Genomic DNA, 14,573 nt, shown 5'->3' with positions numbered 1-14,573 from the left:
CTCTTTGACCCCCTCATAAGTTAAACTACTATTAAAACTTTAACCCAGCTACTTAGGACTGTATCCCTGGTGACTCAGACTACTTAGCTGAGGGTAACGTCGCCTTCAAAAGAGGGGCCTACCACATTATGCATTAATAACTTAATTAATTATCTTTCAATAATCCGATCCTTTAGGATTGTATCCTTGCTGACTCAAACTACTGGGTTGGGTAACGTCGCCTTGAAAAGAGGGGCCTACTACAATAACTAAGATAATCTCTTAAACAAGTGCAAAAGTGCGAAAATAATCAAAGGTTACACTAACACACGAGTCGGATCCAAGTGATTCATCTTGTCTATCTGTTTTTATTTATTTTATTTTCAGCATTTTAGTTAGATTTATTTTCTTAGTTTAAAAATCTTTTTCTAACAATTTGATTTGATTAGACGTTGAGGATAAACCGGTACTAAAAGCTCTTGTGTCCTTGGACGACCTCGGTATCTTACCAACACTATACTACGTCCACGATGGGTGCACTTGCCCATATGTGTGTTTAGTGTTAGTAAATATCGTGTTTTATAAATTTAAAACTTGGTTAAAAAAGTGTAAAAGGGCTTAAAATACATACCTAAAATATATTACACCTAACGCACATCAATTGTTCTACTGATTGATGCAGCATTAAGTGGTTCAATAAGGCACTTACTCGAACAAAACAACCAACTTCTTGGTCAGATCTCAGCTAATATCTCTCTAATGAAAGTAAGTGACATTTCTGAATGAGTAAAATGCCATTTTCGTCCCCAAGAGTCTTTACTTGACCATCAAGCCAGGGCCCGGATCATGCAGGTGTTTATATGCATAATTAATTGATCTTATTAGTTCATGTTTGTTGAAACCACTGTTGGGTTAAAACAATGTTTTCTGGAGAAAATAGTAGTTGAAACCACTGTTGGGTTAAAACTGTGGTTGGAAACCATTGTTGGGTTAAAAACTGTGGTTTGAAACAACTGTTGGGTAAAACAGTGTTTTATGAAGAATACAGTGGTTGAAACCACTGTTGGGTTAAAACTGTGGTTTGAAACCACTGTTGGGTTAAAACTGTGGTTTGAAACCACTGTTGGGTAAAATAGTGTTTTATGAAGAAAGTAGTGGTTGAAACCACTGTTGGGTTAAAACAGTGTTTTGTGGAGAAAACAGTGGTTGAAACCAATGTTGGGTTAAACCTGTGGGTTGACACATTTAAAACTGTGGGTTAAAACAATTTGTTTGATTGTATGGTTAATTATGAAACTGTTATCAGTGTTCTGTTATGGATGTGTATTTGTTTTTAGTATGATATGTAATTTGATGATTTGATCTGATTGTATAAAATTAGATAAGAGCAATATGGAGATCTCAGATGATGAAAATGATGGTAGTTTACCATCAGATTTTGATATGAATGAATCCGTTCATGAAGGTACCTCTTGATTTTACTCTATATTGATCTTGGTCAAATTGTGCACGAATGGGTTAAAACAATTTGTTTGATCGTATGGTTAACTATGAAACTGTCATCAGGAAAATATTATTATGACAAATATTGATAATACTGTTTGGTTTGATTTGGTTTAAACTGTGGGTTAAAATATGAGATCATTTAATCATCTGAATTGGAGTCTTATTTTTTCTGTATTATCTCATTTGCAGTTAGATTATGATAGAGCTGCATATGCCCGAAACAAGAAGGTAGATAAGGTGGCACAGAAGTTTGGAGCTGAATATGAGGACGTATTAAATGGCAGTCTTGGTTTCGGTATGCTGTTGGTTAAAACAATTTGTTTGATCGTATGATAAAGAAGCTTCAATTGAAACCTTTATGGATAATTTCGTCATTCCGTATCAAAGCTAAGCGAGATCCTACCGTACTTCCTAAAGGCAAGTGTCAGGCGAAGTAAGTCTTCAAATACATTCTAAGTTTTTCATTTGTTTTCTAAGAAGATCCCATTTAGGTAGAATTGTTACTATTAGAAAAATCTGATGACGTAATTAAGCCTATTATATCAATTTAATTATAGCAAATTATTGTTAAATGTTCTGTTTATGCTTCATAGTTCTGTGCACCACATGCTTATTGATACACATTGGCTAAGGGTCATTTGTAGAGTCAATAGACTTTGATTTCATGGTTTAACTAAGTTGTTATATTGATTAATATGTTATGTAAATATGATGATGATAAAAAGATTTGAACTTTTGGTCACAGGTGCAAACAAAAACTCTAATTATAGCAAAATACGATGAGCCGATAGGAAAAAGAATCTTACAAGTTATATCGCGTCATCGGATATGCAAGCTGGTGATGGGAATTACATTCTCAAAATCATCTTCAATCTATCTCTGTATGTTCTTGATTTGTGTTCTTGAATGAGACCGAGCCTGAGCTCGGGCCTAAAAATATATATTTAGTAAATGTTCGTGAGCTTCACTTATTAAGCTCGATCAGGCTCGCTAGTTTAAACAAACTAAAAAAATGTATAATCATTCGTCATTTATGGTTCTTAATTGGATTTCAAGTAAGATACTTTATCGACAGTAGATTATATGTGTTTTTTTTATCGTCAACATTATTTTGACCTTCAAACTCAACTCCACACATAGAACTAACCTGTGAATCATTAGATACCTACCATAAAGTTGTGGCTGCCGTATGTGACGACACAACTGCTAATATAAAAATTAAGGATGATGATGAAGAACTGGTATGATTTCTATATCGTTTAACAAAGTGGTGGTCGTATTCTACCTATATCATTCCGAAAGTTTTTTATTTATGTCGTTTTAAAACCTTTTTGTTGACATGGCAAATTTTTATTCGACAACCCAAAGCTCTGTTTGAGAAAAGCTCTGTTTTTACAAAACCCTTTAAAAAAGAAAGATAAGGTCTGTTTCTCAAAATGTCTGATAGAAACCTCTGTTGGGCTCAACAGACGTTTGAATAACTCAATCAGTGGTTTGAACAACAGCTGGATGGAAACCCATGTTAGGTTGAATAGAGTTTTGAAGAGTAAAACAGTGCTAAAATATGAGAAGACAGTGGATCTGGTTGACTTCTAGAGTCAAACAATGGTTTTGAGAAACAGTGGTTCTTTTGTCTTAAGCAGTGTTTTAAATACACTTAAACAAACATTTGAACCAAAGAAACAGATGTTATGCTCCTCTTAACAGAGTTTTTGTTAACAATTGTGATATGATTTATCACGGTTTTTTGTACATATATTTTACGAAAAAAAATACAAAGAAGCTAAAAATTTTACAAAAATCTCGCTATTTACCGCTATTTGTCGCTACTAGCTATATGGCGACACATGAGCACTACGCTACGCTATTCGCTATAGCGGGCGCTATGCTCGCTATTAATAAATATGCCTCATAATACTCGAAGATCAGAAGCACCCTCTGTCAAGAACACCAAACCCTCTTCAACTATAGATACATCTGATCAACATGTATTACAAGTACCAAAACTCCAAGTTGTCATCCAATTCACAATAACAAACAAAAAGGTTAACATTCGTTGTCATCCTATTGGACAATGACTTTGAATGTCAATATATATCAAATCCCCGACGATCTAAATGAACCGATAATTACTTACTAATTAATATAATAAAACGTTACTAAAACTACCCGTGTTTTACACGAGTCCGACTACTAGTTTGAATATAAACAATATATAAACAAGATTTAGGTCACTAGGCACCAAGTAATAGTCTTCTAAAAATGTAATATGTGTATATCAAAAACAACAAAACTAAAAATGTAATATGTTTATATCAAAAATAACAAAAGCACTATATACATGTCAACGGAAGTGTATAATTTAAGATACATACGCCGTCCGATTATATCCCATTCAAAAATATGAAACACAAATACATATTATATATAATAGATTAACCAAAAGCGAGACAATATTTTATTTAGATAATTGCATAAATATACATCAAGCTCTTATTACTCTTGCACTTATATTACATAACTCCCTTATGTCGTTTATTCTTCAAGTTCAAGTTAACAACTCGAAGATCAGAAGCACCCTCTGTCAAGAACATCAAACCCTCTTCAATACATCTGATCAACATGTATTACAAGTACCAAAACTCCAAGTTGTCATCCAATTCACAATAACAAACAAAAAGGTTAACATTCGTTGTCATCCTACTGGACAATAACTTTGAATGTCAATATATATCAAATCCCCGACAATCTAAATGAACCGATAATTACTTACTAATTAATATAATAAAACGTTACTAAAACTGCCCGTGTTTTACACGGGTCCAACTACTAGTTTGAATATAAACAAGATTTAGGTCACTAGACACCAAGTAATAGTCTTCTAAAAATGTAATATGTGTATATAAAAACAACAAAACTAAAAATGTAATATGTTTATATCAAAAATAACAAAAGCACTATATACATGTCAACGAAAGTGTATAATTTAAGATACATACGCTGTCCGATTATATCCCATTTAAAAATATGAAACACAAATACATATTATATATAATAGATTAACCAAAAGCGAGACAATATTTTATTTAGATAATTGCAAAAATATACATCAAGCTCTTATTACTCTTGCACTTATATTACATAACTCCCTTATGTCGTTTATTCTTCAAGTTCAAGTTAACAACGACTCTCAACACACAAACACTTGACTTAAGCTGAAGCCCTGATCCCTTGGCCCCTGGAAAAACTTGGTGCAAACAAAACCGTCTCCCTCTGGCTAAACTTGAGCTGCTGAGCTTCCTCTCGAGATAGCTGATACGCATTCGCCACAACGTCAACCGGCATGCTGCTGATGGCGGACACACGCCCTGCAAGGTTTGCTATCATGGCATTATCATTAGTCTTGAAAGACACCCACCTGCTTCCTTGTTCATTGGCTCTCTTGATCACCGCAAAGTTCTGCGGGATCACCACCACCTGTCCCTCACGGAGCTCGTTGTCGAAAACTGAGTTTCCTTGGTTGTCGACGATTTGTACCCTCAAGGCTCCCTCGGTTACGTAGAGAAGATTGTGGGCGTTGATTGTCCAGTGTGGGGATTGGATGGCATTCGGACGGAGTTCGCCTCTTTCCACGCTGAGCCGGAGGTGCTCGAGAATGGGGAATTTGAAGCTGTTGAGGTTTGCAATGCTGCCGGCTTGCGGGTTTACAAAGTCAGCCTGGGAAGGGTTGTCAATGTTCACTTTGAACTTCATGCTGCAGATGGTTTCTTCCACACCGTTGCTCCATCCGCCACGTCTGCCTTGCTGCTGCTCTTGTTGTTGGCGAGGAGAGCGTCGCTGCTCTTGTTGTTGGCGAGGAGAGCGTCTGTCTTGTGGTGGGCGGACTATTTGAAGGTCTTGTCCGACATTAACAATGTGGCCTCTCTGGTCGTTTTGTCCTTGTAGCTTCTGGGCGGTCTCTTGGTCGACGTTGAATGATTGTGCAATGAGCTCGGGGGTGAAACCGTTGAAGATGTTGCCGGCGTTCTGACCTTGCCCTTGCCTTTGCCTTTGCCTTTGCCTTTGCCTTTGAGGAGATTGTTGGCGTGGTTGTCTTTGTTGTTGCTGCTGGCTTTGAGCTTGAGCTTGAGGGTTTCCGGCTAAGAAGAATCTCTGAAACGTTACAAGTTTTTAGTTCAGTATATATATATTTAGGTTTAAAATGGAGTAGTTTTTTAGAGTATATATGTACCCTTTGGTTTTCGTCAAGCTGGTTCTCATGGTTCTGAGTATCCAAGAAGACGACCACCACAAGTTCTGTGTTGCCGTCGTTGTGAAGCCAGTGAGCTGTTCCGGTGGGGATGGCAACCACGTCACCCTCCTTTAAGTTCTCTACTTTCTGATGACGGTCCTGATTGCCCTCTCCTCCTCCTCTGCGGCCACCCTCACCGGAAAACTGTTGCTCCTGCGAATATTCATAGGTTTCCGGGCATCCCGACAATATAACCCCCTGAATACCCCTACCTTTAAACATGCCAAAAACACTGCAGTTAGATTATTATTTTTAAACTTAATTTGCGACTCTTAAAATATTTATTTATGTGTATACCTCTCTCGACGAAGGCCAAAATAGGGGTGTTGACGTAGGAAGGCAAGAGAAGGCCACCAGGTTGAATCCGGTGTCGAATAAAATCGACACCCGCACACTGGAACTGTTGGTCATAGGCGTCCCAAATTTCGGTCACACCGGCTTCAGCTTGGATAACTTCGATGGGCTCGAGCGCCTCGATGTTTTGAAGCTGGCACTGGTGCTGTTGCTGTTGCCGTTGCTGGTGGCGGGCAATGCAAGTGGCAAAGAGAAGGGTAAAAGCTAAGAGCAAAGTTGCTTTGGATGCCATTGTTAAGTGGAATGGGATGTGATGTGGTGAATAGGTGTTGTGAACTAGCTGGTTTTATAGTGGAAGAAGATCAAGGAGGAAGTGACATCTAAGAGGTTATGCCAGGAGAAGATCAACATTTGGAGCTGAGACATGCTACATCTGTATAAGTAGTGTGTTTGTCTATATGCATCATCAAGATGATAAGAGCACCCGGGGCACATCCGTTAATCCCCGTGATGAAATTATATAACGGGGTGGAACACCGCCGCCGGTGCTTTTTATAACGAGTTATAGTATAACGAGTTATGGTGGTCACGCGTGATACTTGTACATTGAAATCCCCATCACTAGTGATACCACCCCCACTACATTTCTATCACTATCACTAGAATATTGGGTGCTGACATGGCATGATTTGATTGGGTGCTCCCATCACTAGAACCCATCACTAGTGAACCACCCCGTGTGGCCTAAGTATAAATGGGATGGTGATGAACAATCAGCCATATCATGGCTACATTCTCTTTACTCTCTTTACACTTACTTTCCTTGCTTTTTTTTTTTTTTTTTTTAATCTCTTACTAGATGTAAAACCGTAAGAACACCTGATAATCTTTAAAAATTTTACATATCAAGCCTAGTTACCTCTATAACATTTTGCAGCTTTGGTGAAGAGTAGTTTACCTGTTTATTTACGATATTGCCCCAGCTTTAAAATTACGATTTTACCGTCAGTTTAAAATTACGTTTTTAACTCGAGTTCAAAATAAAATTATGCTTTTGCCCCCAGTTAAAAATTACAATTTTTCCCCTGATTCAAAATTACGATTTTGTCCCGTTTAAATTTACAATTTGACCATTAGTTTTGTTTTGTTCCTCCCAGGTAACGCTTTAAAATTACGATTTTGTCAACAGTTTAAAATTATGTTTTTACCTCGAGTTCAAAATAAAATTATGCTTTTACTCCCAGTTAAAAATTACGATTTTGCCCTTGGTCCAAAATTACGATTTTGTCTCGTTTAAATTTACAATTTCACCATTAGCTTTGTTTTGTTCCTCCCAGGTAAGTTACGATTTTGCTTTAAATTTAAATTTACATTTTTTCGTCGTTTTTGTTTGCTTTCCCAGTTAAACTATGATTTTGCCCCCAGCGTATAACTACAGACACAAGATGGGAGAAAAGTGTTAGGCAGCTGTCTGGCACTCCCCCATTGGCCCAACCAATTTACGATTTTCTCCCCGCTTAAAAATTACGATTTTGCCATTGGTTCAAAATTACGTTTTCGCCTCCAGTTCAAAATAAAATTACGCTTTCGCCCACAACTAAAAATTACATTTTTGCCCTTGGTTCAAAATTACAATTTTGACCCGTTTAAGTTTACATTTTCGACATTAATTTTGTTTTTCCCTGCCAGCCAAACTACGATTTTGCCCTTAGTATAAATTTACATTTTTGCCATCATTTGTCTTTACTTTACCAGTTAAGTTACGATTTTGCCCCCCCCAGTGTAAAATTACAATTATACCGTCTTTTAGTTTTTTTTTTTTTTTTTGACAAAACTGTGGTAGTGCTTTGTTTTAATTATTTGACTCGGTATAATTTTATTCGTGCCAGGCGGCTGACTGGCGCACGCTCATTTATCATGAAAATTTTCAATTTTGTCCCTGTTTAAAATTATAGTTTTTCTATCGTTTTTGTTTTATTTAAGCAAAAGTATTATAGTCTTTTAGTTTAATTGGTTGACTCAAAGTAATTTTTTTTGATCGTGTTATGAGTAGTATGTACAAGTAAACAAAACACAGACGTACATGTTATGAGAGAAAAATATTTGGTTTAGTGCCCCTCAACGCGGGCGGGGCAAAATCTAGTTAACAACATTTGTAACAAAAGATTAACGTTAGTTGTAAATGCTATTTACCATCACATTATATGTGGTTGTGTCTTAACCCAAATCTTCTAAATTTCATGGCAACCGATAAATAAAGTCGTAATCTTATCCAAAATGTTATTTATATGTGTTCGGTTCGTTACATCTCAGCTTCGTACATCAATAAGTAACAACCAAGAAGTCCGTCATTATTTAAATAATCGTCATCGTACACCACACTGCTGATAAAACCATATAAAAAACGAAGACTAACACAAAACTTGAAGCATGTATTAATGTTAATAAAATATTACTAACATTATATAAATACACATCAACTTTAAATTAGGAGAAAATACATTAACAAAACAAATCAAAATAAATTTATTTGATTAACTAAGATAGTCGACATTTTTAAATTAAAAATGTGTAGCTCAGTTTGTTATAGCTTTAATTTTAAACCAATAGGTGTCGGTTCAATTCCCATTGTGAGCATGTCTCATTCGTTTTTAAGAAAAAATAATATATTGTTTGAGAGATTCAAACCGGGACCTTAGTACGAAAACATAACGCAAACCATCAGATCATAACTCCTTAATTGTTATATTGTTATGATCAAGTTAAAAAAAAATGTTTAAAAGATTCAAACCTGGACCTTAAGTATGAAAAATAGCGCAAACGATCAGACTATAACTCCTTAATTGTTATGTCGTCTTTCTCAAAAGTAAATAAGGTAATGTGAAATTGCAATAAAAAAGATAGTAACTTTCACCCATTGACTTGGTGTATTTTAGTATTTAGACAATGAGTTATAAATGTAAAAATTGTCCTGAGGTTTGGGCAATTTTTATACTTTAATCTAAAATTAAAACTTTTTGTAACCAAACACCCCACCCCCGCGCCCCCACGTTTCGTTTTTGTTTGAATTTCCATTCAAATGACAAACTTAGTTAAATTAAAGACTTTGTTAACCAAAAGGGTTTTTTTGTCTTTTTGCATAGTTGATACAGGAGTATTTTGGACATTTTGTTTTTTAATTTTCTTTTTTTATATAAACAAAAAAAAACATTTAAAATATTTATAAACTAATGGATTTTAGTAAAAACAATCACTACATGATGCACATCTATTTGATAAAAAGCATGGGCGGCTCTTTAGGTGTGTGAGGAGGACTTCCGCATAAGGCCCGTTTTTTCGAGGGGTACGGGATTTTTAAAAAAAATTTGCTATATATATATATATATATATATAGGTAGAGAATCCTGTAAAAAGTGCCCAAAGTGTGAGAAGTGTATTATAACACTATATATAATACTATATAACACCATATAAACACCGTATAACAATATGTAACACCGTATAATACCATATAACGCTATGTAACACTATATAACATTATATAACAAATATAACACTATAGGTTGTCTGATAGCATGTCTCTGATAGATGTATAGTGTTATATATTGTTATATAATGTTATATAGTGTTACATAGCGTTATATTGTGTTATATGGTGTTACATAGTGTTATAGGGTGTTTATATGGTGTTATATAGTATTATATATAGTGTTATAATACACTTCTCACACTTTGGGCACTTTTTACAGGATCCTTACCCTATATATAAATATATATATATGTTATTTTAAAAAAATTATACACACATAACAAATCCAATATTGACGCACATTATCAAAATATTTTTATTTTTTATAATTTTCCCAACTTAACAATAGGTTTATTGGGCCCAGTCCAATACTAAAATGATTAAAAAAAAAAAAGAAATACGCAGCAGCCTCAGCCTGCTGGAAACTGGACGGTCGAACTTCGCAGAAGATCAGGTCGAAATACGCAGCAGGAAAATCGAACGACGAAGGCACTACGGCAGAAGATCAGGTGAATTTTCGATTGAAATATGATATATTGAAACTTTAATTCTCAATTTCTGATGATTGGTGAACTGTTCGTTTATAGAATATTGTCGTAAAAGTTGAAACTTTGATTGAACGGTAAAAGTTGTGAGTTGTGACATCAGAATTGTTGATGTTGATTATTATTCATAATTTCATATTCATATTTATATAACTGTTAGTTTAATTGTTAGTTTAATACTTTAATTGTTGAAACTTTGATAGAACTGATCATCATATATTCATAATTTCATAATCATATTTATAGAACTGTTAGTTTAATTGTTGATGTTGATTATTTATTGAACATCAGAACACGTATCGTGTATTGTCATATTGATTAAGTGTTGTCGTTTTTTTAGGCGGTAATGAATAATGGCTCCTAAACAAGCTTCCGGGTGGAAAAACGTCAAAAAAAGAAAGGAGCGGATGAATTAGCACATACAACCAGGGTTTATATACGCTGTGTATAGAGCTATACGCAACGTATATAACTCATCAGAATTTTGTTTGGTTATTTTGATGTATTTGTGGTATAAATTCTCACCCGGTTCCAACGTTAAATCATGACCTATACTACACCTATACGATACGACATTTATCGTATCAAAATGATTAATGTTGTATAAAAAAAGCTTGTAAAAAGTACTTACTTTTTTATTTATTTAAAACAGAAAATGATTATAAAACTTTACTAAAACCATCAATATTGTATAAATGTTTCTAAAAAATAAAAACAAAAAACTTTATGTACGTTGCGTATAGGTTTATACGCAGCGTATATAAAGGGTCAAAAATACAATTTTACCCCTAGTTTGGGTTGCGTATAGCCCCCAACCCAGGGGTAAAATGGTCTTTTTTACCAAACTTGCCCCATATATACACCACATACAGGGCTATACGCGGCGTATAGAAAAAAGACCATTTTACCCCTGGATTGGGGGCTATACGCAGCCCAAAACAGGGGTAACATTGTTTTTTGACCCTTTATATACGCTGCGTATAGATCTATACGCAGCGTATATAAAGGGTAGTTTTTTTTAACCCCAAACTTGTGGTAAAATTATCTTTTTGACCCTTTATATATGCCGCGTATAAGCCTATACGCAGCGTATATAAAGGATGTTTTTTTAGAAAACAATTTTATTCATTATTTATCGTTTTAGCAAAGTTCTATAATAAGAACTTTAAAAAAAACATTTTTAGATATTATATCGTATAGTATAAGTCTCGTATAAACCTCGTATAAGTCTCATATAGGTCTTGTATATGCCTATAGGACTATACGGGACCTATACTACACCTATAGGCCTATACGGGACCTATAGGCCTATACGGGTGTTCTATGGTATCCTATAGTATCGTATCGTATCGTATAGTGTAAAGTATAAGTCTCGTATAGGTTCCCTATAGGTCTTGTATATGCCTCTAGGCCTATACGGGACCTATACTACAACTATAGGCCTATATGGGTGTTCTATGATATCCTATAGTGTCGTATCGTATTGCATCGTATTGTATCGTATCGTATAGTGTAGTGTATGGTAGAAGTCTCGTATAGGTTCCCTATATACGTGGGGTCTACTTCATGTTTTAAATTTTAAATATATATATATATATATATATATATATATGTGGGGTCTACTTCATTTAAGTTATTTTTTAATAACAAGGCATTTTATTAATTTTACATCCACTTAACACCAAAAACTAACCCCCATCCGCGCCAGGGACTATTCGGGAATGAAATTGCAAAAGTTGAGGACTATAAATGTAATTTTAGATAATTAGAGACTAAAGGCGAATAATAGGCAAACCACAGGGACTATCCTGGCTTTTTTCTCTACAAGCGTTCTTGAGATGTTTCTATTTCGGAGTTCCAAGGGCTTTAAGAGAACAGACTGGTAATTTCGAGATCATAGATATTATCTTATCCAAAAACGTTGACACAAAAAAACAACTATTGGAATCAAACAATAAACTAGATCCATAACTTAAAATCCATTCATATAACAAATGGCTCGATGACGCTGATCAACAACATCTACATATAAAAAACACATAATCTATTAACTTAATTTTGTGGTATGAATAATATTAAAGCAATACATACATGTTCATTCCTGTGTTAGCTGTTAAAGCTCAGAATCTTCGAAGCATATATGGTTCCTGGTGGCTGCAACCATATATAAAATAGAATGTAAAATTCCTTTTCGATTGTAGTTGTTCTGTCTCTTTTTTTATTGTTGAAAAGGAATTTTACATTCTATTTTATATATGGCGGTGATGTGTGGTGGAGGTGGGTGGTTGTGGTGGGTAGTAAATGGAAGAGGTAGGTGGTGGGTGGTGGGTGTTGTATAGTGTCACACCCTAACTGATGGCGGAAACATCAGGGCGCGGCACTAGGTGAACCAGATTGCTCAAGAGAATCCATAACAACTATTAAATGGCAATATTTAAAAGGTTCATTGTCCCATACTAGTAAACAAACATTCCACAAACAGTTATCACAGAGTCACATCTCATAAACAAAACATGTCCGACAACCTAGATTTCTATTAGATGAGTTTCTAGACTGCCTATCTTGATTTCAGAATAACATTCCATCAACCTGCCACATACGTTAAAATAAAAGTCAATACATAAAGTAAAGGTGAGTACACAAGTTTGCATAGATAATAGTATAAAAAGCGTTTACGTATAACCAGCATGTAACACGTAATGGGCGAAGCATATAACTATCAACAATGATACAACCTAACCACAAGACTGCGTTGTAGAGTATGTGCGACACACGTTCTCCGAAGCGAACACGTGAAGTAAAGTAATGTAATCCCTAGCAACCCCTGTCACACAGGTGCTGTGTCCAAACTATAGTACTATCGTTGCTAGAGGCGGTTTAGTGTAACACTGTATGAGCATAGTAACAAGCATTCAACAAATAACGTATAGCATACGGGAGCGGTTAGCGTTTATAAAGTGTTTGCGTTGTGTGTTGTGTTTTGATATAGAACGTATGTAACACCCAAAAGTGCGTTAAACGAAAATGGGTTCGAGTAAACTCACAATGTGTGTTAATCAAGTAAACAGCAGCTGGATTGGATTGAAGGGACCGCGCCGGGTCAGCCTGTGCACGGAAACAAAAGCATAACTCTTCCTCAGGGCTGAGCGGTTGTAAACAGAATGTCGAATGGGTTAAGTGTTCAACAATTTATCCGAAAGGATGAGTCCCATCCGAATGGATGGTCATCCGGACTGGTGGTCATCCGAGCGGATGGCCATTCGAATAGGATGTGATTGTTTGCAAAACGTTAAAATTTGAAGTTTGATTAAAAGCATTTAAACAACGGAAATTTTCAAGAGACATGTCATCCGGACGGATGGCTAGGGCTGGCATATCGTGTATACCCGTACCCGATAAGACATGACACAATAAGACACGATACACGAAAGGCCATACACGAACACGACACGATAAGATTTCGTGTCTTTTTTCAAACACGAACACGACACGATATACACGAAAATTACTTGTTAATACCTGTTAACGAACACTAATCATGTGTTACAGATATGAAAGCAAACAATGCACTGGGCTGAATATTCGAAAGAAAGAAAGTTACAGATATGAAAGCAAATATGATTAGTATATTATCAAAGATATCATTAAGAAAATCTTGAAAACAAAATCAACCAACTTGATCAACCAATAAAGTTAATAACACAAATACACATCTTTATTAAAACTAATACACATCTTTAATAACAAAATCAACCAACTTGATCAACCAATAAAGTTAATAACACAGATATCATTCAACTTTCTTTCGAATATTCAGCCCAGTCGGCATAGTTTACAGATATGAACCAGTTTATTAAATTGACAGACAATTTCCACAAGTATTTCGTTGAAAAGCCTTCAATCGTGTACTAAACGGCATCAGTTATAAACAAAACACTGAAACAGTACCAAAATTACCTTTTTTTTGAAACAAGACTCAAGGAGCAGCTGTGCGTCGTGGATGAGTGGCGGTGGATGATTGGCGATGGATGCAGGCGTGGTGGATGACCGGCGTGGTGGATGACCGGCGGTGGATGACCAGCGCTGGATCTGGATGATGTCGGCAAAATACTTGAGAGAGTTGAGAGAGATTGGGTGATTAGGGTTTCTTTTTTTTAACTAAAGAAGATTCAGTCACGTTCCATCTATTTGAGTAAATGAGTAATGGTATATTTTTTATTTAATTATTATAATTAAAATCTTAACATGTCTTAACAGGTATATAACAGCTAAACAGGTATCTAACCTGTTTAGACACGAAAATTAACAGGTTGTTTCGTGTCTACCAGTTTAGTACATGATACCTGTTAAGGTCATACATGATACATGTTAAGGTCGTGTAGGTTCGTGTCGTGTATTCGTGTATTTGTGTAAAATTGCCAGCCCTACG

General features: G+C 35.4%; 1 protein-coding gene across 1 annotated transcript; it reads right to left on the bottom strand.

The window, feature by feature from the left end:
* Positions 1-4,543: 4,543 nt before the first annotated feature.
* LOC110885663 (11S globulin seed storage protein G3-like) lies at positions 4,544-6,394 on the bottom strand. The gene is made up of 3 exons (XM_022133368.2): positions 6,074-6,394; positions 5,717-5,988; positions 4,544-5,637 (listed from the first exon to the last, which is right to left on the bottom strand). Exons 1-3 carry the CDS (start codon positions 6,360-6,362, stop codon positions 4,696-4,698), a joined length of 1,503 nt encoding a protein of 500 aa, XP_021989060.1. The 5' UTR covers positions 6,363-6,394; the 3' UTR covers positions 4,544-4,695.
* Between the last annotated feature and the right edge of the window lie 8,179 nt (positions 6,395-14,573).

Source organism: Helianthus annuus, chromosome 10 (assembly GCF_002127325.2).
Source record: "Helianthus annuus cultivar XRQ/B chromosome 10, HanXRQr2.0-SUNRISE, whole genome shotgun sequence".
Classification (NCBI taxonomy): domain Eukaryota; kingdom Viridiplantae; phylum Streptophyta; class Magnoliopsida; order Asterales; family Asteraceae; genus Helianthus; species Helianthus annuus.
This window is presented reverse-complemented; position numbering and strand designations above follow the sequence as displayed.

Coding starts and splice junctions, on each gene's coding strand:
- LOC110885663 (XM_022133368.2), bottom strand. CDS start 6,362: ATGGCATCCAAAGCAACTTTGCTCTTAGCTTTTACCCTTCTCTTTGCC. Junction 5,989..6,073: donor TTTGGCCTTCGTCGAGAGAG/GTATACACATAA, acceptor GCATGTTTAAAG/GTAGGGGTATTCAGGGGGTT. Junction 5,638..5,716: donor AGCTTGACGAAAACCAAAGG/GTACATATATAC, acceptor GTAACGTTTCAG/AGATTCTTCTTAGCCGGAAA.